Source organism: Pelodiscus sinensis, chromosome 8 (genome assembly GCF_052426305.1).
Source record: "Pelodiscus sinensis isolate ZL-2025 chromosome 8, ASM5242630v1, whole genome shotgun sequence".
NCBI lineage: Eukaryota > Metazoa > Chordata > Testudines > Trionychidae > Pelodiscus > Pelodiscus sinensis.
In genome coordinates, this window is record NC_143059.1 from 71,128,942 (window position 1) to 71,154,648 (window position 25,707).

General features: G+C 43.6%; 1 protein-coding gene across 2 annotated transcripts in view; it reads left to right on the forward strand.

The window, feature by feature from the left end:
• The window catches only part of PCGF6 (polycomb group ring finger 6), a 44,025-nt gene that overhangs the window by 4,408 nt on the left and 13,910 nt on the right, over nt 1-25,707 (forward strand). For both annotated transcript variants that reach the window (XR_012905731.2, XM_075935554.2), the window contains exons 3-8: nt 844-940; nt 2,270-2,325; nt 6,178-6,237; nt 8,362-8,470; nt 17,600-17,627; nt 21,471-21,569. Coding sequence is in view for 1 of the 2 variants with exons in the window: in XM_075935554.2 (XP_075791669.1) it covers nt 844-940; nt 2,270-2,325; nt 6,178-6,237; nt 8,362-8,470; nt 17,600-17,627; nt 21,471-21,569 (449 nt within the window). In the remaining variant the exon portion in view is untranslated. The remainder of the gene's footprint in view (nt 1-843; nt 941-2,269; nt 2,326-6,177; nt 6,238-8,361; nt 8,471-17,599; nt 17,628-21,470; nt 21,570-25,707) is intronic.

A 25,707-nucleotide genomic window follows, 5' to 3' on the forward strand; every position in this document is an offset into this window, starting at 1 on the left:
AACTGACCGGCGTAAACACCTGCGATTAACGCAAGACAGGATTAACGTGTTAATCCTTTTAACACGTTAATCGCTGGCACTAATGCTGTGCTGCCCCTTTGAAGTGCCGCTCCTGTGCTTCAAAGGGTCTTTGCAACACGGAGCTGGGGATCAGTTGGGCACTCCAGCTGATCCCCCAGCTCTGCTTGCACTGCCCCTTTGAAGTGCCATTTTGGTGCTTTAAAGAGGCAGCGCATTTGCTTGGGATCAGCTGCGGACTCCAGCTGATCCCAAGCTCCTAATGTGTTGCCCCTTTGAAGCACCGCTGCAGCACTTCAAAGGGGCAGTGATGCATGGAGCCCAGAGTCAGCTGGAGACCCAGCTGACCCCAGGCTCCACCTTGCGCTGCCACTTGGAAACGCCACCATGGCGCTTCCAAGGGGCAGCGCTGCACAGAGGCAAAGTCAGCTGGTGACTCCAGCTGATCCAGGGCTATTGCGGTGCTGCCCCTTTGAAACATGGCTGCGGGACTTCAAAGGGGCAGCGCGCGTGATTAATTGCGCAATTACATTTTTTAATCACGCGATTAATCACGATTACATTTTTTAATCGCTTGACAGCCCTAGTTAAGGGTTAAACATTTGCACCAAACTGATACTGTGTTTAAATTCACTCTATTGTTACTGTCTCCAACATGTGAAAAGTTTACATAAAGATTAAATTGACTTAAATTAATTTTGCTTCATTTGTTTTATGTACTTACTGTTGTTTGATTACTGTCTCAAGTTAATTACTCTTCTTGCATTATCTCTAGTAAACATTTGCTACAATATAATGGGCTTTTCAATTTTTTTTTCTTTACAGTTTGTAAAAGTTGCATAGTAAGACATTTTTACTACAGTAACAGATGTCCAAAATGCAACATTGTTGTACATCAGACACAGCCTCTTTACAATATCAGGTAATTAGAGTATCTCAATTATTGCTATTAGTTTATTATTTTACTGTTAAAAACACAGGTTTAAAACAGTTTTATTTACCTATAATATTTTAAATTAGATTTACCCAAAGTTGCCCAGGTCCTTAAATCATTTTTGTTTTTCTTCATTCAAATCATTGTTCTGGGATGGGACTAGGGATGAGGGATTCAGTATGCAGGCTGCCCCGGGTAGAGGGGATTACCCCACCTCTCTGTCACCACAGTAGCTTAGGGCCAGGTGAGAAGCGCCTGTCCATGGCCGCTGTGGCTGCAGCAAGCAGAGCCGGGGAGGGGTGCATGTTGTCCAGGTGGAAGACAGTCACACACAGACAAATAGACATGTAAACAGACAAACTCTGAAATATAGAGTAGATAGCTGTCCCTTTCTCCACCCCTGCCTCCTCCTGGCCCAATGGGGAAATAGCTGTCCCGGTACCCATCTCTGGCCTATTGCTTCCCCCCATGGTCATTCTTCAGTATAACTGTCCCTCCACCAGACCCCTCCCTTTCCATTTTATGGGAAACAATCAAATTCCAGGCACAGTCCAATATCCTAGGGACAACCAAACCCTGACCTTGGTTTAAGTTATAAGAGGAAGCTGCCTACCACATTCTGAGGTCCTAGCTTTTACCATTTAGAATGAGCTCTTGAACAAATGGACTCACAGACGTACGGACAGATGGACATTTCTAAAATATATAGGAAGAAGATATTTTATTTGTTTAGAATGTCATATTATCTTTGGTTATTGCAGTTGAAATAAGTTTAAAAACAAATTTACTTGTGTGATATACTCTTTGTTTATCTACACAGTATTTAGTTTGCCTCTAATCATTTCATTTTCTGCTTGTCCCTCACTAGCACAATGCTGTTGCTGCTGCTGTTAAATCTAAATCGTGACACTTAATCTTCTAGCAATCTTCTATTAGGCTTTATTAAAGTTATACAAAGCCTATCGTGTGGGCCTAAGATACTTGACATTGTCTTTGAAAATATCCTGCAGATTTCTTCTTCTTTCCCTGATGATGTATTTTCAGTCCAAGAGGTTTGTTTTCCTGAAGCGCTGTAGCCAAGAGCTGAGTGCACACAGACAGAGTTTGATTCTTTATCTGTGAATTTTTTTGTTGGTAAATATAGTGTTCAGCATTGTATTTAGCTCTGCTGCAAAATTTCATGATTAATCCAAGTGTTTTTATATTACACCCAAAATATACTCATATCTGTTACATCATGTTTTTAATATATTCAGTAATTTATTGTGTGAATGTGTCCTGTCTGACTAAGGATCGTTTCTCTTCTTTTCTTATTAGGTTGGATCGACAATTACAAGATATAGTTTATAAATTAGTTGTCAGTCTGGAGGAGAGTAAGTCTATTTTCGTTTCATTACCACTCTGTTATTCTAATTAAACAGGAAGGAATTGAACAGATAAGTTGGTAGCCACTTCAATTCACAACACTGTATTTCTGCATTTCAGCTCCTTAATATGGTGAACTTACATGTATTAGTAAATATTAGTTTTAGAATCATAGAACTGGAAAGGACCTCAAGAGGTCATCGAGTCTACTTCCCTGCCCTCATCAAGGACCAAGCATCACCTGGATAATCCCTGACAGGCGTCTGTCTAACCTGCTCTTAAATATCTCCAGTGATGGAAATTCTGCAACCTCCCTAGGCAATTTATTCCAGTGTTCAGCCACCCTGACAAGAAGTTTTTCCTAATGTCCAACCTAAACCTACCTTGCTGCAATTTAAGTGCATTGCTTCTTGTCCTATCATCAGAGGTCAAGGACAACAATTTTTCTCCCTCCTTTTTATAACACCCTTTTAGATACTTGAAAACTGCTATAATGTCCCCTCTCAGTCTTCTCTTTTCTAAACTAAACAATATGAGCTCTAACAGTGTTTATCCCAGCTGGTCTGACTAGCAGTCCAGATCCTGTTCTTTGTCTTTCGTCCAAGGCCAAGGACCAGTGTGTGCTCATGTTACCAATAGCCAAACAGCTCTCTTAAAACAGAATATATTTATGGACAAAAGCAAACCGAGAAAACATCCAGCAATAAGATGGTCCTAACACATACCAGTTGTACTAGAGGTTGTGCATCTTTCCTTTTGGGGGAGTTTGGCAGGCCAAAGCTGTTGCAGTCCTTTAACAGGATTGGGTCCCTCTGTGTACGAAAGGTTACATTGGTTTGTTGGGTAGAAAGAAATTCCCCTGAGTCAGTTCAAGCTGTCCTTTACACCACAAGGTGTTTTTTGTTGTTTTGCCTTTTTGTCTTTGCATCTCCTGATGTCAGCCTGGGCCAATATCTCTAACACAAACACCCTAGGATGGTATTTCTCTGGCGCTCTTTACCATCCCAAGTATGGCATTCATTACTACCTGTTGTTCATGGTTCCTGAAGGAGTTGCAGTAACTTTCTCCCATGGAGTAGAATACAGTCCCTAGCTCACAGTGATACCCTTGTAAGGTTAATACAGTAGCCTCCAAAGATACTGCATATGGTTGCAATATCTATCACACCAAGGGCTCGTCTGTGCTACAAAATTAAGTCGGTTTCAGTTAAGTCGATGTACAGACATTGCAGTAGTTAGAGCAGTGGTTCATGTCCACAGTTGCCATGTGTATCCTCACCAAGAGTGCTTGTTGGGGCATTACACTGGGCTCAACTTCACAACAGGGAGGCTACCAGCAGTGAAACTGACATTCTTTTCAGCGCATGGCTGCTATTATTTCACATTTTAGCTCTGGCTGTCAGCCTAGAGAGAGCTTAGCTGGAGCCCCTTCCCCTGCTCTGAGGCTGCCAGCTCGAACTGCCAGCTATATAAGCGGTGCCTGGAGCCTCTAAGTTCCTGGGCTGACAGCTGGAGCGAGAGGGGAAATGTGAAATAATCACAGCCATGAAACTGACAAGAATGCCAAGCACAGACGGCAGTTGTCCTCTCCCCTCCCCAAAAATGCCTTACCAGCAGGTGACAGTGAGGCTCTGGGTGTCAGTGCCGGGACGGGGGAGACTTACAGCTATGAGCCTGTGGCCTGGGCTGTCAGCACTGATGGGATGGGGAATGCTCCAGCTGTCAGCTCCAGCAGCTAATGTAAGTAATACAATGTCTACACAGACACTGAGGGTATGTCTATGCTGAAATGCTATTTTGGGATACCAGAGGTATCCCGAAATAGCTACCCCGAGTCTTTTGAATGCGTCCACTATTTCGAAATATAGCGTACGCGCTATTTCACTATCCCTGTGAACCTCATTCTATGAGGAGTAGGGGATGGCTCGAAATAGTGCTTTATTTCGAAATAGACTCAAAATAAGCTACGCAATTTGCATAGCGCAAATTACATATCTTATTTTGAGTTCTGGGTGCTGTGTAGACACACCCTGATTGCCTTACCTAAATAGCATTGTAGTGTAGATACTGACATAATTAGAATGACATAAGCAGCCTTACTCCATAGTGCATACCAAGCCTAACTTCCTTCTCACCTCATGCTACTCTCAGCTTTGCTTTCCCCTTTTATCGGAGTGCTGGTGTGAGGGTCTGGACATGTGTATTTTGGTTGATCATGTTGAACTGAAAGGGTATGTGCTGAAGAGTCTGAGAGTCTATTTGGATAATATGATGTTTGGGAGGTAAGGCATGTGGGTTGAGACTGAGATACAAATGAATGATGGATTAGCTGGTGAATTATTGGCTTTTCAGAGAATGCCCTTATAAGGAATTCAGTTGAGCAGTCTTCACTATGAGCCATCAAAGGCTGTGGTATGATAGTCATATAATAATTTTCATACATTTTCTGGTTAAATGTAGGAATGTAAGTGTTTAACTGGTTAACCAATAAGCTAATGCTTTTCGGTTCCAGGTTACCAAAGCAACTCCTGCTGCCACCAGTGGGATAAAAAATACTGGCGTTTAACCATGTAACCGATTCAATTGTAATTGGTTACACAGTTAGTATTTTTTAACCCTTTTTACATCTCTAGTTAAATGCACTTGACCATTTGCATCTGGGTCATCTCTCTGGAATGCTTTGGATGCTATTATGCGTCATGGATGATCATCTATATCTGCTTGAAGTGCCATTAAAACCTGAGTCCTTTTTACATATCTACAGTAACAGAAGTCCACAAACTTTTCAAAGCTGTTGAAGTAAAGTAACTGTTTCTCGGATATGACTAAACTAAGGAATAGTATGCAGTATTTGGTACAAAAATGAAATATTCTGTGGTAGTTTTCGGAGTCCTGGTTATAGTCTCTAATATATACTACAATACAGGTTGAACCGCCCAAATCTGGGACTCTCTGCTCTTGCAACATCCGTGGTTCAACAGAACCATGAATGTTGCTGGACCAAAGAGCTCAGGAGGTGGGAGCAGCGCAGGGGCTGGGCAGCCCTGTCTGGGCCAGGTGGCATACGGGGAGTCCTCCCTGCCCGGGTTGGGGAACCCCCAGCATTAGTGGAGCAAGGTGGCTGGGGAGCCCCATCCCCAGCTGGGGAACCCCTGGTGTTAGTGAGCCAGGCAGCAGCTGGGAGTTCCCCCCTGGCGGGGGAACCCCCAGCACCATCTGGGCCACATAACTGAGGAGTCCTGGCCCCATCCAGAGAATCCCTGGTTGCAGCAGGGCTGTTGGCGGCCCCACCCGAGGAACCTCCCAGTGGTAGCGGGGCCGGGGTGACTGGGCAGCCTCTGCTGGGGCTGGCAGAGGTGGGCGGCTGGAATCCCCAGCTGTAGCCCGGTGGCTCTAGCAACAGGGTAGGGTGGCTGGGCAGCCCCTGGTGCAGCAGGGCAGGGAGGCCTTGTGGCTCCAGCCAGGAACCCTAGGGAACACCCTGTGACAGCGCTGCTGGCAGCAGCCAAGGAACCCTGGGGCAGCAGGGTGGGAAGTCAGCGCCAGAGCCCGGGAGCGGTGCAGCCAGCAGGGGAGCACTGAACTTCCCTGGTTTGGGACAGCTTAGGTCCTGAGGGTGCTGGACCAGGGATGTCCAACCTATACCATGTTGTTGCACATATTAGAGACCAATTGTACGAGATTATGAAGCACTCAAGGGTCAGCTCTCCCACCAATGCCTGGGAAGCCCCTGTTAATGACAGTTGGAATTATTCCAGTAAATTCTGTAGGCATCTATTGGAAAAAACACCACCATATACTGTATTGCATTGTCTGTAAGAAACAAAGCCTAGCTTATGCTGTGTATTTTGTTGTTTCAGGAGAGAAAAAGCAGATGCATGATTTCTATAAAGAAAGAGGTTTAGAAGTACCCAAACCTGGTGAGTTTACTTTTGGGGGAGGGGGAGTACAATATTACAAAAAGAGGAAAAGAGGAAATTTTAAATAATTTCCTAACAGTAGTCTTTCTTTTTGAAATAGTGGTTTACTTTTGGAAGGACAGAAAGTCTCAGTTTAAACTTCCTGAAAGTATTTTGAAAGTATGTCTTAATCTTTTAGATAGTTCATAAAAACTAGAGATGGCATTACAATATTTTGAAATATGAAGTAGTGGAAGTTATTTGTTGCATTTTCGCACTGTGTCTGTGACATACTAATTGCTCTTCAGTTAACTTATCTTCAGTCATATATCAGTGAAAGGCTTTCAGCTTTCTCTGCTTGATTCTCTGTATGTAAAATAGGGATGTGAAAGTGTAAACGTTTACACAATGAACCAATGAGCCTGGGCTCAGGAGTTAACTAACCTTCATGGTTACGCGCAGCCCTCCCTCCTCCCAGTGCAGCTGCCTCTCTAAAATTTCAGCGGCTACCCGTTTACCTAAATAAATACATTTTAACATCCTTAATGTAAAATGAAGATTATAGCGCCTTCTCTACCTTTCTAAGGCATTATGAAGTTCAGTTAACTAATCAGAAACCCTCTAATGAAAAGAAGGGGTAAAAGTGAGAAGTGGGTGGGGGCTTTTCTGATACATCATTGATCTTTTAAAGATTTAAGAAGTGATGTATACAACATCTAGAAAATCATGGTACGGTAGAATCTATCCAGCACAGCTTTGAAGAAAAATTGTTCCTCAGTCATCTGTTGGAATTATTTGGCTATTTGAATAAAATGGTAGACATAACTTATTGAAGTTGTAAAAGGCCTTTCACAAAGTTTCCCTCACAAGAAGCTACTAAAGAAAACAATTAGTCATGATATGAGGGACAAAGCACCATCCTGTCTCAAACATCAGCTAGGAGGAAAAAAGCAGGGGAGAATAGATGGTTGATTTTTTTTTTATTATGATAATATGAATAACAAGCATATGCAGAACTGTGATAGTAAATATTAAAGAGCACTGAAAGAGAGCAAAATCCTTTGTTCTGAGGCATAAGCCAATCTCCATCTTCTTGGGTTTAAGAGGAACTTTTTTGTGGAAATGATATTCCGTAACAGCTCACTACAGGTTGAACCTCTCTAGTCTGGCATCCTCAGGGACTGACGGGTGCCGAACGAGAGAATTTGCCAAGCCATGAGAGGTCAGTATTGTCTAGCAGCCTTACCATCACTGCCACTGCTTACTGGGCTCTTAGAAGACATTTAGGGGTAAATTAGAGCTAAATAGCATCACAGAACACTGAGAGCGAAGACTGATAAATGTAAACAAACTTTATGGAACCATTGGAAACTTGGCCACGACTATGATAAGTGGACATATGGCTAACTAAAATCTTGCCAGACCAGAATGCTGGATTAGAGAGGTTCAACCTGTACAAGGTTTCTTCCTTTAAATATCTGATTCTGGCCATTGTTGGAAATAGCTCATTGGTCTGATCCACTAAAGTAATTCCTATGTTCCTACGATGAGAATAAACAAAACTGAAAACTTCTGAACAAACAAATATACGTTGTCTTCTATGCTTCAGGACTTCCCAGTCAACCCCACTTCTGTGTGTTTTCAGGGTTTTAAACTCTTTGAGGTAGGGGCTATCTTCACTTGTTGTGTGCTGTGCAACAACAAGTACATTGTCAGCACTCAACAAATAATCTGAATTGTTGGATTTCAGGTCACGCAATTGCACAATGCATATTTTGTCTAAAACTAGGAAAGATGTATGTCCATTTTTGTCTCATTAAGCATTTATGAAGGTAAGAAATAATTTAAATTGTAACATTATTAAAGTATTAGATAAGCTCTTTAAAGACTATTAGAGGTTGAAAGATCCTTGTGTCACATGTCCCATTGTGATACGAACCGCTATTCAGAGAGGTGGTATGCCGAATGTAGGAAAATACAGTTATTTGGTACTAAATATGTACCTACTAAATATGTAGTTTGTAAGGAACTGAAATAATGAAAGTTATAGGTGAACTGAGTGGTCATTTGTTCCTGATTGTTCTTTTGGCTTGTATGTCACATCCAGTAGCTGATATCTATTTTTTGTCACTTTGATTTCTTTAGCTGTCCCACAGCCAGTCCCTGTGAGCAGAGGACGACCTCGGAAAGTCTTGGGATCAGTGTTCCGAATCCCACCAGAGCTTGATGTCTCACTGCTTTTGGAGTTCATTGGGTGAGTCAAACAAAGACCTGCAGCAGGTTGTGTGAAGCTGTAAGGACGAGTGTTTGAAATGTGAGCACCAGACTTAGACTTTGGAATAATCGTAATTTTTTTAAAGTACCTGTCTGATGGTGATGGGGTCCCGAGGTGCAACCTGGACCGTGGGAGGGCTGAGCACTCGGTTCTGCCAACCTGGGTTGCCTCTCACATTGTGATGCAAATGTCAAGTTACAAACCTCTGAGCGGCACTGCACTTGCAGTATAGAGACTGCAGCCAATTCTCCCCAGTTTTATACACCAGATCTATATGGTCTTGCACTGGTCAGAAGTCTGACCAGTGTAAGTTCATTACTTAGTTCATTTCTTCATAGGACAGTGGACATGCAACAGCCTTTGTAACCTAAATTGAATTTCCCAAGCACTTTAGACACACTCTCTGGAAACACTAAAACATTAAAATAAGTTTTAGAATCTATCTTTTTCCATTCTACAGTTATTGTAAGTGATAGTTATCTTAAGAAAATAAAAAGTAAACACATTGTAAATCCTAAACTTTTACTCTAAGCAAGAGTTGAATTGAAAGTTTTCTCATCCTGACGGATGTTACAATCAGGTTATGTTCCTAGGTAAACAGACTGGGGCTCCCTTCCACCCCGGAACCAAATTCCCTCAGTTCAAAGGTGTTGAGTTGCTGGGAGGCGAAGAGAGGCCAAGTGACGATTTCAGTCTCTCTCTTCTTCCAGCTTGCTTGAAAAATCCTTGCTGTGATGTGTGTTAATTCAGAGTAGTGGGTTGTGTGTTGATGAGCCATTAATGCCATCTGGCTATTGATGGCTACTCCTTTGTTGTAACTGAAAGACTGATTATGGACGCCCTCTCCCAAGCTCACAGTATAGTAATACTTCATGACTTTACCTACAATGATAGCATATGCAAACCAACAGAATATTAATGTTCAATAGATCAAGGAATACTTTGTACAAAACGTATCAGAATCATAGAACACTAGAACTGGAAAGGACCTCGAGAGATCATTGAATCCACTCCCCTGCCCTCACGGCAGAACCAAGCACTGTCTAGACCATCCCTGATAGATATCTATCTAACCTGCTCTTAAATATCTCCAGAGATGGAGATTCCACAACCTCTCTAGGCAATTTATTCTAGTGTTTAACCACCCTGACCGTTAGGAAGTTTTTCCTAATGTCCAACCTAAACCTCCCTTGCTGGATTTTAAGCCCATTGTTTCTTGTCCTATCCACATAGGCCAAGGAGAACAATTTTTCTCCCTCCTCTTTGTAACATTCTTTTAGGTACTTGAAAACCGTTATCATGTCTCCTCTCAGTCTTCTCTTTTCTAAACTAAACAAGCCCAATTCTTTCAGTCTTCCCTCATAGCTCATGTTCTCTAGATCTTTCATCATTCTTGTTGCTCTCCTCTGGACCTTCTCCAAATCTTCTTGAAATGTGGTGCCCAGAACTGGACACAGTACTCCAGTTGAGGCCTAATCAGCACAGAGTAAAGTAAAAGAATGACTTCTCGTGTCTTGTTCATAATACTCCTGTTAATGCAGCCCAGCATCATGTTCGGTTTTTTGCAACAGCATCACACTATTGACTCCTATTTAGCTTGTGGTCCATTATGACCCCTAGATCCCTTTCTGCCATACTCCTTCCTAGACAGTCACTTCCCATTCTGTATGTGTCTTCCTTCCTAAGTAGAGCACTTTGCATTTATTCTCATTAAACTTCATCCTGTTTACCTCAGACCATTTTTCCAGTTTGTCCAGGTAATAATTATGTGACAGTGATCAGTATGGGGGTTCCAGGATGCTACATTGAGGTACAAAGTGTCATACTGATGTGTTCATTAGTATTATTGGCCATTGTGTTTCAAAGACTATATGTTTCCGTTGTCTGGAACAGCACACAGAGCCTACTCAACATACTGCTGCAATGTCTCAGGCCTGTTTGGTCGAAAGATATGCGGTCAGATGCTATTAAAGAGATGACATTTAAAATGTTCAGATAGATTCATTTAAACGATCCAGTCACTACAGAATACAAAATGATCCAGTCACTACAGAACATTAGCTGTAGAGATGATGCTAACTTATTTTTTAAACCTGATTTTCTTCTCTTTTTAGAGATAATGGGTAGTCCAGATAACTGCTTGAGGATGGGTCTCCCTTTCTCTCCCTCTCCCACCCGTGTTGTTGGCAGAAATGAACTCATGGTGATGCTATGCTGCTACTCTGACACGGACCATTCTGGGACTTGTTCTCATAACGAGGAGATTGTGACTATACGTCATTACATGCCCTCTGCTTGCCACAAATGACATTGTATCCTCGAGATAAGTTACCAGGAAAGGCATCCAAAATGCAGGCTGGCACTCCTGAGTTTCATAGGGAACAAAGAAATGATACCATATGCACTGTGATTTCAGTGTTAATGTTCTGCGCAGTGAAGCTAAATCAGGTTATAGCACATAAAGATCAATGATCAGATTACAACAGTAGACTGACACCTCATTCAAACACTTGGCATCTGGGATCCTTCTCATGACGTGCCTTCCAGCAGCTCACTCAGTTCAGCACTACAGACTTACACAGTAGTCTGCTATCCAGAGTTTAACACTCTGATGTTCTAGACACACAATGTAATTTTAAGAGAACCTCTTCAGAGGGCACAGGCATCCAAGCTTTGAGGGAGAAGGGCTGTTTTGTCAGCTTGCTAGGGACTTGAGGCCAACAAGTAATTTGCCTGTTTAGGGATGGACAAAGCAAGTGGCAATTTGATAACTTGAGGAAGTATTTTTTTAATGTGTCTGACCAACACAAACCGGGCAGTGAGAGCACCATTTCTCAACAATTATTATAGACTGGGCTAGTAGCACTGTCTATTATTTAAGTTACCTGACACTATAAGGCCTCGTTTTCAGTTGCTTATAACTTTACCGAAGCTTAATCATGCTAGGTGTCTGCCATACGATGATTTTTTTTTTAAAGTTCAGCCAAAACAGTTCCCCTTTTCCAATGAAGAAGACTGGACAAAATGTTTTGCACATTTTATAAAAATTCTTAATATCTGATATATTTTTAAAATGCTAGTGTTTTGAAGAAGAACTTGAAGTTTGGTGGCCTATGAGCCAAACTGGATCAAATCTTTGAACACTGCAGCTCACGCATGCTCAGTAGAGATTTTTATTTTTTTTAGCAGCTAAAATCTCCAAAGAGTTGGTCCTCATTGTACATACTCCACTCCTGAACAGCTCCAGGGTGTGATCAGACCAAGTATGTACCTTCCCCGCAGAGCCAGGACTGCAGGAGTGAAGCAGACTTTCCCTATCATGGTTGCTTCCAGCTAGGGTGGGGCCAGGCACTGGAGCTGAGAGCCAGAAGCCAGTCTCTTCTGTGTTCGCAATGACACCCTGGCAGCGTGGATGAGGAAGCCACCTGATCTGAATGCAAAGTGGACAAGAGTTGGACCAAGGAGAGGGAAAAGACTAGATTGTGACTGCAATGGGGAGGAAAGAGGGTCTGGGAGATAGGAGCAGGGCAGGAGAAGCTGGGACCAGGAGCTGGATGGGGAGGCTGGGAATATATGAACAAGAGGACTGAATGTCATGGGAGAGATGCTACAACTTGGAGCTGGAGAGGGAAGTGGGCAAGACGGGGAGTTGGCAGGCTGAGAGCAGAATACTGATCCAGTGACTAGATAGGGAAGAGTGGGGCTGGCTGGGCTCAACGACAAGAACCGAGTACCAGGGGAAGAGGGGAGATAGCTCTGACAAGTTGAAAGAAGGGGGATAAATGGGTTTGGCGAACCAAAGAGATTGGGGTAGATAATCAGGGAGAGGACGACACCAGGATGAAGAGCTAGGAAGGCAGGGCGATGCACCTAAGGCTGAATGAGACCACCAAGAAGAGAGACTGGGAGCCAGAGATTGGGGAGGGAGCACTAAGTTGAAGGGGAGACCTGGGACTGGCTGGGCAAGGACAGTGGGACTGTCTGAGGGGAGAGGGAGTGACTGGGACTCAGACAGCAAGCCTAGATGGAGAACGTAGAATTGGCTGAGCAAGGAGTCTGAGACTGAGATGAGATGCCTAAAGAGTGGCGATTGGATCAAGGAGCCAAAGGTGGGAAAGAGCAGCACTGGGGTAGGGACTGGTCCAAGGGAACAAGGCAGAAGAGGTAAAGCTTGGGGGAAAGGCAGAAGTGTCTGTGTCTGCTTGACATTTTCCAGAGTCTTGAATGGAACAGAAGATTCTTGAGTCTCGCCACACTCCTGCTGTCAGCAAATATTCAGGAAACCTACTGGCAAAGAGTCCCATTTCCCTCTAGTGCTGGCCCATGTAGAGGATGACAATGTACTAGTACTATCTGGTACTCCGTAGGTCACATGGCTGAGCATTGTGTGGTCATTCCAAAAGTTCCAACCAAGATTCCCTCTAATTTTTTTCCATCACTTGTGCAGAATAAATGTTGTGTGCTGAGGCATGTGCATAAGTGCACCACCAGGAGAAACACAGGCTGTTGGCCGTGGGTGCTCTGCTAGTAAGCTGGACAGCATTTGAATCTGTCCTGGGTGGCCATGGAGGTGCTCACCTTACTGGGAACACTGGTTCCAACCCTGCTGATGAACCAGTTGGGTGTCAGTATGATGGAATTTCTTTCTTTGGTTTATTTAAAGTCTAGGAAATGGCTCTCACAAAACTACATTAAAAGGACATTATAGTTGCAGTCAAGCACTGAAATGTTAGGAAATGGCAGAATTAAGGTTGCCTGTGTAATCTTCATTGCTCCCATTCCCTCAGGTTGCTCTGCATTTTGCATTTAATGATGTAATCATTATCTCCACTTGATCCCTGCATTATTCAGCACACAGGATAGACAAGGACCTAAGAATGAATTAAGATTGTGTAGTGAATTAAGTACATATGTAGGTCCCCCTTTGCCTCATTTGTTGCAAAAGTGGAAAGGTGTGTGGTGAATGAGATGGGATTTCATGAAGAGATAAGGTAGTATCCTGGTTAAGGCAGTTGAATACTAACCTGATAAATTGGATTCTATCATTATCTCTGCCAAAGACTTTCTCTTTAAGGCTGCACGGGTCATTCAAACACATTGCATGCAGGTCACTAATTATTTGTTCCTTATTTTCTGGGTGACTGACTCAAGACCTAGGAGTTTGATTTGCAGATGCACTGAGCAGTCCCAAAGGGATCTGTGCTTTAAACATCTGAAGTACAATAATATGCTAATCATCTGAAAAATCAAGTTGTGGGTCTCAAATTAGGCACCTAAAATTTGTGGGTACGTTTGATTTTAATCTCTGTGGCTTAGCTCCCCATCTGTGAAATGGAAATCATGATCACAGGAGTATTCTGAAAATAAATTAGTATTTGTGAAGCATTTGGATCCATCAGTAATGAGCACCACAGAAAAGCCCATGAGGAAATTACAAATTCTGTGTCCAGAGCAAGGTCTGAATATTTTGTAGGTTGGGGCCGTGCTGAGCAATGAGAAAACAATAAATTGAATAGGCAACCTTAATTCTGGCCTCTCTAAGCTTTGAGTGATTGACTTTGTAAACTTAGTAATGATCCTTTAACTTGAGTCTCTACCATAGTGTGATATAAATATACACAGGGCTTGACAAACGGCAGCGAAAGCCACTCGCCAGTCCGGCACTGCGCATGCGCAAGAGCCGCATTGTGCATGCACGCACTGCCAGTAAACGGGTCACGCGGCTGAAATCTACTCACCACGGGCGAGTAGATTCTATAGTTTGTCGAGCCCTGAATATACACATCCTGCTAATGCAGTCTATTGCTGGTTTCCATTAGGGATGTTACATGATTTCTTAATTACATAAATTTTAACAGCTGACATTTTCAGTGGTTACATGTAGGGCAGCAGTCAGCTCTTACATGCAGCTCCATGCTGCTGCGTCTGTATCAGAGGCAGCAGCATGGGTAGCAGATGACTCCCTGGGAGCCAGTGTACACCGGCAGCTGGTTTTTAAGCTGGCTCCCCATGCGTACAAGGGAGCCTGTGTCTAATCATGAATGTTAACGGATAAGCCCAGGCATATCAGTTACACTTTCACATCCCTAGTTTCCATTGACTTCAGGCATTTTTCTGTTAACAGTTCTAAAGGACCTTTGTCAGGCAATTTAGATCCCAAATCTAAGGTGGTGAATGTGGCTTGATTGAATTTGTTTTTCTGCTGGTTTGGTTTTAAAGCTTTCCTTCAAGTGCTTGCAGCACAAACATTACATTATTATGCAAAAGTTCAGTTAGCACACAATGTGAAACTGACCAATTCACTTTCATTGTCTATAATGCATGATGTACAAAAAATAAACAGGAAAATGAGTGAAGACTTAAAACTAAAACAGCAACAACAAAAACATTCTTTTGGGTGCAGTAATCCAAAGAGCCGGTAAGAACTAACAGCAGTAACAAGGAGTTGGTGTTTGTGGGATTTTTAGGTGACTCATTTTTTAACCTTTATTCTTAGGCAGAAATTTAAGAGTTGCAGACCTTGTAAAAAATGTTTTCCTCTTCAAAACTTAAAATCAGAAATAACTTGCTGTGGAGATGAAGGGAGAGATTATGAAGTCTCAGCTACTAAAGAAAACTTAAAGGATTGAGCTAACCAGCAGGAGATTTTTACATTAAAAATTTGATTCCAGATTACTTGTGTCATGTTCTCTGAACATATGCAATTGTTAAATATTTTCTGCAACAGTAGAATAGATCAGGGAGAGCCACTCCTGGAACAGAAATGCTTATTGCTATCTTTTTTTCCTGCTGATAACATTTTTTCAGTCCCTTTTTAAATCATTCTGACCATACTCTCCTGTCCAGTGTCAAACACAAATACAGATAACAAATAAAGTGAGGCACTCTGGAAGATAAAATTCTAGCCCGTATGAGTTGGTCCTCTACACCTAGGAAAATCCTGCTAATCTTTTAAAATACATTTCAGCAGCTAATTCTAATGCTGGTTTTATTCATCACTCTCTCTCTTTCTCTCTCCTATATATAAGGCACATATTGGAGATGGTGATACCTAAATATAGCAGTCTAAAGCTTCACACCAACACTTGGTTCATGTAGGGCATTCCAGAGACATTTTTCTCTATTTCATGTATGTGTCTGTAGCAGTTAGTCAGTACACATTCAATGAGCAGTGCTTGGTTCTGCTTCTTTCAATACAAACTAAGTGCAGTGTTATTTCATGGACACATCCTTAGTTGACACATAAATAATGAGACTTAAGAAAGTGGTCATTGTTCATGGTGAAAGCCATCCTTTTTAAGATAATTTTTAATAGGCAAAACTCTGTTGGCTTGTTTTTCTTGTGTTGAACTGTTAGCTGGTTCTCCCCTATCCTCACCTGCTTAAAATGTACAGTGTTGTGCCTTTGTTTAGCTATTGTCTTTGGTCCGGATGATCAGCTGGTACATAAATTAATGACACTCCATTGAAGCCAGTGTAGCTCTTGATTTATACTAGATGTGGCTGTCTATTTTTGTTGTTGGGGGGAGGCGAGGGAAGTAATTGGTCAATTGTTTTTTGCTTATGTCTGAAGCATTTGGTATTATCCTTCTTTCCTAGAGAGTGTCTACACTAATCAGTATGGAATACTCCTAGGGGAAATCTGCCACTGTGTAAGTGCAGGATTCATATTCCCTGCAGATTTTTTTTCTCTGGAGAATATAGATTCTGCTGAAGTGGTGAATATAGATTCTGCTGAAGTGGTGCCACAGTTACACCTTTTGCCCACCAGGGGCTGTAGCACCATAACAGAGGGCAGAAAAACAGCAGAGAGGATACATTCCTTATAGAGGGGCAAGGTGAGGAGGCAAAGGATAGATAGAGCAGTTCACATCAGGCTGCTGAGGGGTCACGGACCGTGTTTTAGAAGGGGTAGTAATGGGGAAAGACTGGGGCATTGGCTCAGGAGCTAGTGGGGTAACCACATAGAGACAGGCTGAATGGGAGTGGAGACTGCAGAGCCACACTGGGGTGGAAAAAGTGGGTGTTGAATTGGGATTGGGCTGTTGTGCCTGACAGCAGTTAGGGGTCTGTTCTGGTCTGCATGGGGGAGGCTCTCTAAAAATCCTTCCCCATCTGCCGCCACCCCAAAAACTGTTCCATATTTCTCCCATCCACCCTCAGGTTCACTCCAAGGCTCCTTCCCAGCAATTACTTCCCTCTCCTTCAGCTCTTCTGTTACCCCTGACTCCCCCAGGCCTTTGCACTGCTTTGGAAGGGGGCAGGAAATATGTTTCAGTATGGTAGTTTAAATGAATTACCATTCAAAGTTCTATATTAATGTCTAATAAGGAATCTATTTGGCAAAAAAAAATCTTATTTTTTTTTGTCTGTATTGTTACAGTCATACTTGCTAACAGATATTTTGAAATAAATTCTCAAAATAACTGAAACTGGCATGGTTATATTGTATTATTTTGACAAATGTGCAGGATTTTGCAGCACTGTAAAATATGATGTGCATAATTTTTAAGTTTTGAAACAGAATTTTTAATTTTTTGGTGCAGAATTGCCTCAGGAGTAATATACTCTGAAAAGTCAATGGTCAGCCTCAGGGATCTCTTCAGTGGTACATTCTGTTTTGTTAGCACTATTGAGCACTATCAATTAGGAGCTTAGATACCAATGATACACAGTATCAAACCTAGCCAGCAATGTTTGTAACCTTTTGTTTTCATGCAATTTTTTTGTTCCAGACCACTCCTAGGAAAGTTAGTTATATCTGATAGTTTACAGTATACATGAGATCTGAGTGTGTTAATCTGTCTGATTTGTTTTGTTTTCACTTCAGAGTGGCAGATTTAAAACTAAAGAAGCCATAAAGAGCTTAATTTACAGGAATGCAATAGAAGAGAAAAAGGAATGACTACATAAATGCAATATAATAGTATTTCATTTGTTATTAGGAATTTAATTAAAAGGAAATACATTGGTTTTAAAATTATGTATTTAATACACTAAAACTGTGTGGTCTGATTATGGCTTATTGATTATAGCAACTTGAGGTTGCTAAAAACCATGTTGCTTAGAGATATTATTGATTTTGTTAACTTTTCTCTTGTCTTTCAGAGCTAATGAAGGTGCAGGGAATTTTAAGGTGTGGATGTGACTTGAATTTATTTTCTTTTACATTTTACTTTACTTTATGGGAATTTGCATAACTTAAACCTAATTTAATGTAGCTCATCCATGTTTGCCTTGCACTGAAAGTACACCTGAAGACAGTCTGGAGTTTTACCCAGTGGAGAATAAAGTGATATTGGGTTGCATTGTACATTAAAATCCATCATTGCATAATGTCACTGGGTGTGGAGAGAGGAGACTACAAAGTCAGGAAAATAATATTTTAGTGTGGGAGAATGGAACATAATAAAATTGATTAGTCTAGCTTGTTGCTTTACACTGTCTCTGGGGGTACATCTACACTTGCACCCTCGTTCGAACTAGGGATGCAAATGTAGGTGACCGAAATTGCTAATGAAGCGGGGATTTAAATATCCCACCATTTTTTGAGGAGTAACGTTAGTTCTAACCAAGGGGTTTGATTTCAACTGATGCGGCCCGGAGCGCACTTCCTGGTTCGAACAGCTGGCGATCGGAATAGTGCGTGGGCGAAATTATGCTAATGAAGCACGGGATATTTAAATCCTGCTTCATTAGCAATTTTGGTCACCTGCATTTGCATCCCTAGTTCGAACTAGGGTGCAAGTGTACACATACCCTGGAAGATGAGTGTCCTTCTTGTCTGTGCCTTTATTTGGAATTCTGCCCAAGGGAATAGTTGTGCCCAGAACATTGGAGATTTGTGTATTTAACTCTTTGATTTCTTCTGGAAGAGGTAATTTATAACGTGTGTTAGTGTACATGTCAACCAAGAGGTAGTAGAAGATGGAAGGCACAAAGGAATACTTGTACATATTTGCTGGACAGCTAAACAGACTTCCCTGGTTAGTTGCTAGTTCACTTTCACCTTGATCTCTCTCTGTTAAAACATTCATCTCTTTAGTGAATGGAGGCTATTCAATTGAAAAAAAAAATACAGCTCTGCAGTACTGCAATGTAAAGTAAACAAAATCTTGCACCTACTGTGCCAAATCGGTATAGTCTCACGGTGTGAAATTGCCCATCTCTTGCTGCCTTCTCCATAATTTGGCAGGCTGTAATTAAGGATGTGCTAAGTGTATCATTTCAGTGTATGAATAAATGCCTTGGAAACAGGCTCTAGCCAAAAAAATACATAGAAATTTAAATTATGTAGTCATATTACATTTTATCTTTCATGGCAGCAGGATGTTAGCAATACAAGGATTGGAACAACACATAGTAGCAGACTGCAGATTTTAAAAGAGAAAGTGAACATGGGTACTTTTAGCATTGATATATGCAATCTTAATGTTTAAGAATGATAGCTAACAGCATGTTACCAACACGTTACATATAAATTGTCTTAATTCTTTCACATTCTTTGCCTCATCTCAGTTTTTAGCTGGGTTGATTCCTGTCCCCACTGCAAACACAAGTCTGAACAGGTGCAACTTAAGTGCAACTATTCATATGTTATAATTTATTAATCATTATGATAGAGTTTAGCCAACTGAGAACAGGGCCCCACTCTAGTAGGCACTCTATCAACACTGAAATGAGATTGCCCCAGTCCCAAAGAGCTTAGCTGAGCCTGTGTTATTACAGGCATAATAAATATTTGTGCCTGTGACTTAAATCGGAGTAGTTTGGCCCTTCTTGTTCATTGTACTCTTTGCATTTGGAAAATGGTCTGGTTAGTAAATCACAGCTGTCCCTAATTTAATGTAAAAATCTAATTAGATGAATTTCCCTTTGTCCTTTTATCGCATTGAGTGCTGCAGTATGTTCTGTCCATTCTTTGTAGCCACCCAAATCATCAGGCAGTCGGTTAGCATTTTATCTGTGAAAAAATCTGTTAAAAATTCTTCAAGAATGGCATAATAAATGTCATGTTGTTACAGTCCTCCCCATGGAAATACTTGGGAATGACAGTAAAAGCCTCCCAACTAGTCTTGCCCTTGTATTCCTCACTGTGACGCATTGAGTTTAAAATGATTCTGGATTCAGCGAACGCTAATCTAGCCACAGCAGAATCGAAACATCAGTTATAAGAGGCTAAAAAAAAAAATGGCTAAGTGGGCTAGGAGATACCAAAGGGTTTTATTTCTCAGTGTAGCTCGGAAGTGTGAGTTCATTGGCATGATAAACATTTTAAGTTTCCTTTTGTTTTGCTCACAGATGAAAGAAGGTGCTTAACATACCATGTAATAGCAATTTAATTTCTGTGCTGTTGTAAATTATGATCAGCATTTTTGTTGCCCGGTAGCTGAAAAGGAAATTGGCATGCAAACTTGAAATTCCGTCATGCTCATGTTGAAGTCAGCGTGGGGTTTTGCTATTGATTAGGATACGAGCAGGACCCTGGGAATCTATTTATTATTTTTGTGTGTGGTGCGTTTCATCCCAAAAAGCTTTAGAAACAGGGCAGAGAGGAACTCAGTCAGAGGTTAGAGGTGTTTTTCCTGCCGGTGTTACTAAAGCCCATAAAGCAAGGGCAAGTGAAGTGAGGTACAGGCAGTCCCTAAGTTACGTGGATCCGACTTATGTCGGATCCGCAGTTACGAACGGGGTTTTTCTCACCCCGGAGGACGGGAGCGGCGGGACACCCAGATGCACCGCGGTCCCGCCGCCTGCATCCTCCGGGGCGAGAAAAGCTGCTCTGCGTCTCCCTGGTCTGCTGGGGGGGGAAGCCCCCCCCAGCAGACCAGGGAGACGGGGAGCAAAGCCTCGGAGGACGCCAGCAGCCGGACAGCCGCGGCGTGTCTGGGCTGTCACGCTGCCCGTGTGCTCCGCGGCTTTGCTCCCCGTCTCCCTGGTCTGCTGGTCTCCAGCAGACCAGCAGACCAGGGAGACGCGGAGCAAAGTTGCGGAGGACGCGGGCGGCGGGACCGCGGTGCGTCTTGGTCCGCCACCCACGTCTCCCTGGTCTGCTGGGGGGGCGGGGGCGCAGCTAGTGTGCCCCCCACCCCTCCAGCAGACCAGGCTTTTCTCCGGACGCCTGTGGTAGAGCAGCTGGGGTGCTGCCGGTTGGTCCCGCAGTGCCGCTCTGGGCGCTACTGGACCAACCCGGCAACACCCCAGCTGCTCTGCCCCAGGCGTCCTGATTCAGCCGCTGCTGGTCAGTTTCAGTAGTAGCTGAATCGGGACGCCTGGGGCAGAGCAGCTTGGGTGCTGCTGGGTTGGTCCAGTAGCACCCCAGCTGCTCTGCCCCAGGCGTCCGCAAATCAGCCGCTGCTGAAACTGACCAGCGCTGACTACAGTAAGCCCACCTCGGGCTTCCTGTAGTCAGCCGCTGGTCAGTTTCAGCAGCGGCTGAATCTGGACGCCAGTTCCGACTTACATACAGATTCAACTTAAGAACAAACCTACAGTCCCTATCTTGTACGTAACCCAGGGACTGCCTGTATATGTTGATTGCACACGACATTGACTGTAAGTTCTGTGTGCTCCTTTTGCATCCAATCAAAGCACTGCTACATTTCAGCTGGCACACCCCACAGATTCTAGGTACGCCAGTGCAGTTAGCAAAACTACCCTATCCCGTGAGACCATGTTTGTCACAACAATCTTGCAGCCAACTGAGTTGAAGGAAGGCCCCACCCACTAGCCTGTGTTGTCCATTGATGGGGTAAGGGGTCTGTTACAGAAGTGGATGGGTGAGGTTCTGTGGCCTGCAGTATGCAAGAGGTCAGACTTTCTGGCCCTAAAGTCTGAGGCTAATTCCGCCACCTTCAGCTGTAGCTGTAGCTGTAGCTATGAGCGGGAATTGGGTTTGGGCTTGAGTAACCCTTTGTAGAGAATCCTGCATGGAAACACTCATCATTCTTAAGTTGCTTGCAATCTGGTCTTTTTGCAGCCACTGGAAAAGAAGTTTGTGCGCGTTTCAGGAGAAGCAACCATTGGACACGTGGAAAAATTCCTGCGAAGGAAAATGGATCTTGACCCTGCTTGCCAGGTGTGTTACAAAAGAGGCAGACAGACAACATTACAGTCAAGGCTTTTATTTTGTCTTTAACATTTTCAAGTGAGTGATGTATTCAGTGGCTGCTGTTTCACTCTGATCATTGCAGTACATCTCCTGCAAACAAGGCACTTTTGTTGCCATGATACTGCGTCTGGAAGTGAGCCCCACAGCCGGGCTCTACAGACTTGTGTTAGCAGAGCTCTGGCTGACCTGCTAAAAATAGCTGGGTAGACATTGCTGCTCAGGCTGGAATTTGGGCTCTCAGGCCTGCACAACATCAAAGCAATGTCAATACAGCTGTTAACACACTCATCCAAGTCCCCATAACCCAAGTCTGTCAGTCCAGACTGGGGGGCTAGCTATCTGATCCAGCATAGACATACCCTGAGAGACCAGGGGCAGAGTCAGAGCATTCATCTAATCCAGTAAGCAAACACCTAAAAGCTGGGATATAGCGTGTGCCCCAGGGGATGATACAAGATATAACTTTCCCCATTCAATGGCAGTGCTTTTTTTAAAAATTTTCTGATAGTATTTTCTGTCTGTCTTTTAATTTTACATAGTGCTTGACAGGAGGTGGAGTACATTCAACAAAAGCCCAAAGACATTACAAACAAAAGGCACAGACAAGTAGGAGGGAGCGGGGGAGGATATAAGAGCAGAATTATAGGCAGGAATCAGGTTTAGGTGAACACAGCAAGGCTGATCTGAATGTTGAAGGAAGATTAAAGGGTAGTGAGGGAAGATGGTGATTTTGGAGGGGGCGGTGCAATAAAAGGGTGTGGGTGTTTGTAAAATATATAAATAGAGGAACACTCAAATTTGGTGCACCAGGATTTAAATGCCCAGTTCTTATTGACGTCAATGAGACTCACACAGCTAAAACCCTATGTGATTTGTGGGCAACAATTCCAATTCTTCATCTAGGAAGGCTGCAGAAATTCTGTAATGCATGAATTCTCTGTCCAGCTGATGACAGGCAACTGGAAAATCCAGCTGCTGTTGATAAGAATAGGCAAACAGCAGCAATTAAGTGATGATCTTAGAGTTCTGTTTGTTTCTCTCGTTCCCTTTTCGAAGGCAATAAAGCATGACTGTTTGTTTTATTCCAGCCGTGAGTCTTTATTCATGCTGTTTGCTATCCCATGGTGATGGTGCAAATTGGGTATGAATTATTCATCATCCTGCAGAAACAACCTAGTTACATGTACAGGTTCCCTCTCAGTAAGAACATAGCTTCCCATTATAGATGGTACTGTTGGGAATCCTAAATAAATAACATTTTTCTCAGATGTGAAGCCGCAGTTCAGTTTAGGCATGTCTTAAAAAAGGCATCATGTTTGGGTCCTAGTATTCTGAAGACTCAGTGCATCCACAACTCCAGTGGAAGCTGCAAGCTCTCATCTTTGAAAATCAGGCTGATGTTGTTTTACAGAGCGATAAAATTAGAAGCAAATCTAAAATTCTCAAAGCGTGAAATTTAGTGTTTTCCCACTTCCCGTGTCCTAATGCATGTTCTGGTGTAAAATAGATGCCGAGTGTCACCCCAGGGTTCATCACCTTTCATTGGGGAACAAGCTGATTTCTGTACAGTGTTAGCTGACTGTTTACCAGCTGGACTCTTACAGCCATTATGCAATAACTAAAGCATTTTAAAGGGCTGACCAAAAAAATCTTTTGCATGCTGTGCGTGGGGGAGTCTGGTTTCCAGTGTCACTTCCTTAGATACTTTAGAAGTGTCACACAGAACATGTTCTCCTTTCCTTGGGCAATGGCTCTGAACCCTTCCAGACTTCTCCTTTCAGGAGTCTGATTTGGCTTGTGTCCTTCAAGTTTCACCTCCCTTAAAACGACTTGTTTACAAAATCAGACATAAAAATGCAAAATTGTCACAGCACATTATTACTGAAAATTTGTTTGCATTCTCGTTGTGACCACATAATTATAAAATAACTCAATTAGAATATAAATATTGTACTTACATTTCAGTGTATAGTGTATATATAGCAGTATAAACAAGCCGTATGAAATTTTACTGACTTTGCTAGTGCTTTTTATGTAACCTATTGTAAAAGTAGGCAAATACCTAGATCAGTGGTCCCCAACACAGTGCCCGCGGGCGCCATGGCACCTGCGGGGGCATTTGTGTGCGCCCGCCAAGTGCTCGGGGCTGGCTTGGCCCCGGGCACATGGTATATGAATGGTGCCACAGCTGGTCCCGGGCGCACTGCGAGCGCCGGCCCCGGGAGTGCCGCGGATTGGCCGCCCGCCCTCTGGGCGCACGGCGCTTGGAGGGGGTGCCTGCCCCGGGCGCGTGGCACTTGCGGGGGAGCTCCGGCTCTGGGCACGCGGCGCTTGGAGGGGTCGCCAGCCCCGGGCGTGCTGTGCTTGGCAGGGGGGGACGCCGGCCCTGGGCGCACGGCGCTTGGCGGGGGGGACGCCGGCCCCGGGCGCGCGGCGCTTGGCAGGGGGGGACGCCCCCAGGTGCACGGCACATGGTGGGGGGCCCGCCCCGCCCCCGGGCGCGCAAGTGTCCCTGCCCTCTGGCACCCGGCGGGCGAATGGCCACGCCCCCTGGCGCCCGGCAACCTCCAATGGTTGGGGACCACTGACCTAGATGAATTGATATACCCTCTGGAACACTTCTACATACCCCTCACTGAGAACCATTGTCCTAGGACAGGAGTGGGCAATAATTTTTAAAAGGGGGCCACTTCACAAATTTCAGAAATGTCTGCAGGCTGACCCAGAAGGAGCGGGGCCTCGGGCAGAAAGGACTGGCCGTGCGCTGTGAAAAGATGCCGATATGTTTTTTACACAACAAAGTAATTAAAATGTAATTATAATTAACTGGATACAACCTTAGCCAAAGATTATCATAGAAGGCAACACTTGTTAAAATGTGTACTAAGACTAACATTTTGAGAACACTTGTAACATTTGGAATAACTACAACATTAACACTAAACATAGGGTACTGAAAATGATTAATACTTAGTCCTGCCATGAGTGTAGGGGACTAAACTAAATGACTTTGAGGCCCCTTCCAGACCTATGATTCCATGAAATAGTATCAAAGTCCTTGTTTTTCCTCCCACCCACACTAAGTATATTCAATTAGGTCTTATGGGTTACAAAAGATTCCCCCACTTGACTATAAAAATGGCATCTAGGTATTTTTAATCAAAACCAGTTATAAAGAAATTGGTTGGTTATTGGGCAATTCGAAGGGATCCTGTGTCTCCAGCAACGGCAACCTAGAGGTGTGGGGAGCTTCGAACCCTTTCAGCTGTTTCTATTTAAAGGGCTCTTGTGTTCCCCACAGCTGCTATTCAGTGTGTTGCCTGACAGGCAAGGGGCCAGCCCTTTAAACAGAAATAGCTGAAAGGGCTCACAGCTCGCCCTGCCAGCCCTTTCCACTGTTGCTATTTAAAGAGCTTGAGTCTGTCCCGTTGCTGCTAGTCAACACGTTACCTAGCAGCCCCTGGGAACAGGCGAACACTTGGAATAGAAACAACTGTAAGGGGTTGCAGCTCCCCTGCCTCCAGTGCATTGCCAGGACCATGATCCCTTTCAGCTGTTTCTATTTAAAGGGCCGGCCCCTTCCCTGTGCCTGTCAGGCAACCTGTTGCTTAGCAGCTACAGGGAATAGGAGAACCCTTTAAATAGAAACAGCTGAGAGGGCTCGCAGCTCCTGCCTCTAGCACCTTGCTAGGAAGCCAGAGATGCCAGCCCTTTCAACTGCTTCTATTTAAGGGGCCTGCACCTTCTCCCCTGCTGCCCAAGGCTGGGGAAGGTGTGAGCCCTTTAAATAGAAGCTGTTAGAAGGACTCTTGCCCCTCTCCTACTTGAGGCAATGAGCTAGGGGGCGGGGCCGGATCCAGCCCTCTGAGAGACTTTTGCCCACCCGGTCCTAGGAGAAGGAACTGCTGCAATGTCCCCTCCTACTCTGACTCGCTTGAGTGCGTTGTTCATGGACTGCAGAAGGACCCACACGCAGCACTTTCTTCTACAGAGTTGTTGCCTTCAAAGGTGAAGAGAAATGGGCTCTGTGTGTGTGCGCGCACACATATCAGCCTCGCAATAAGGAACCTCTTGTTTGAGAAAACTGACCAGTTTATACTAAGGG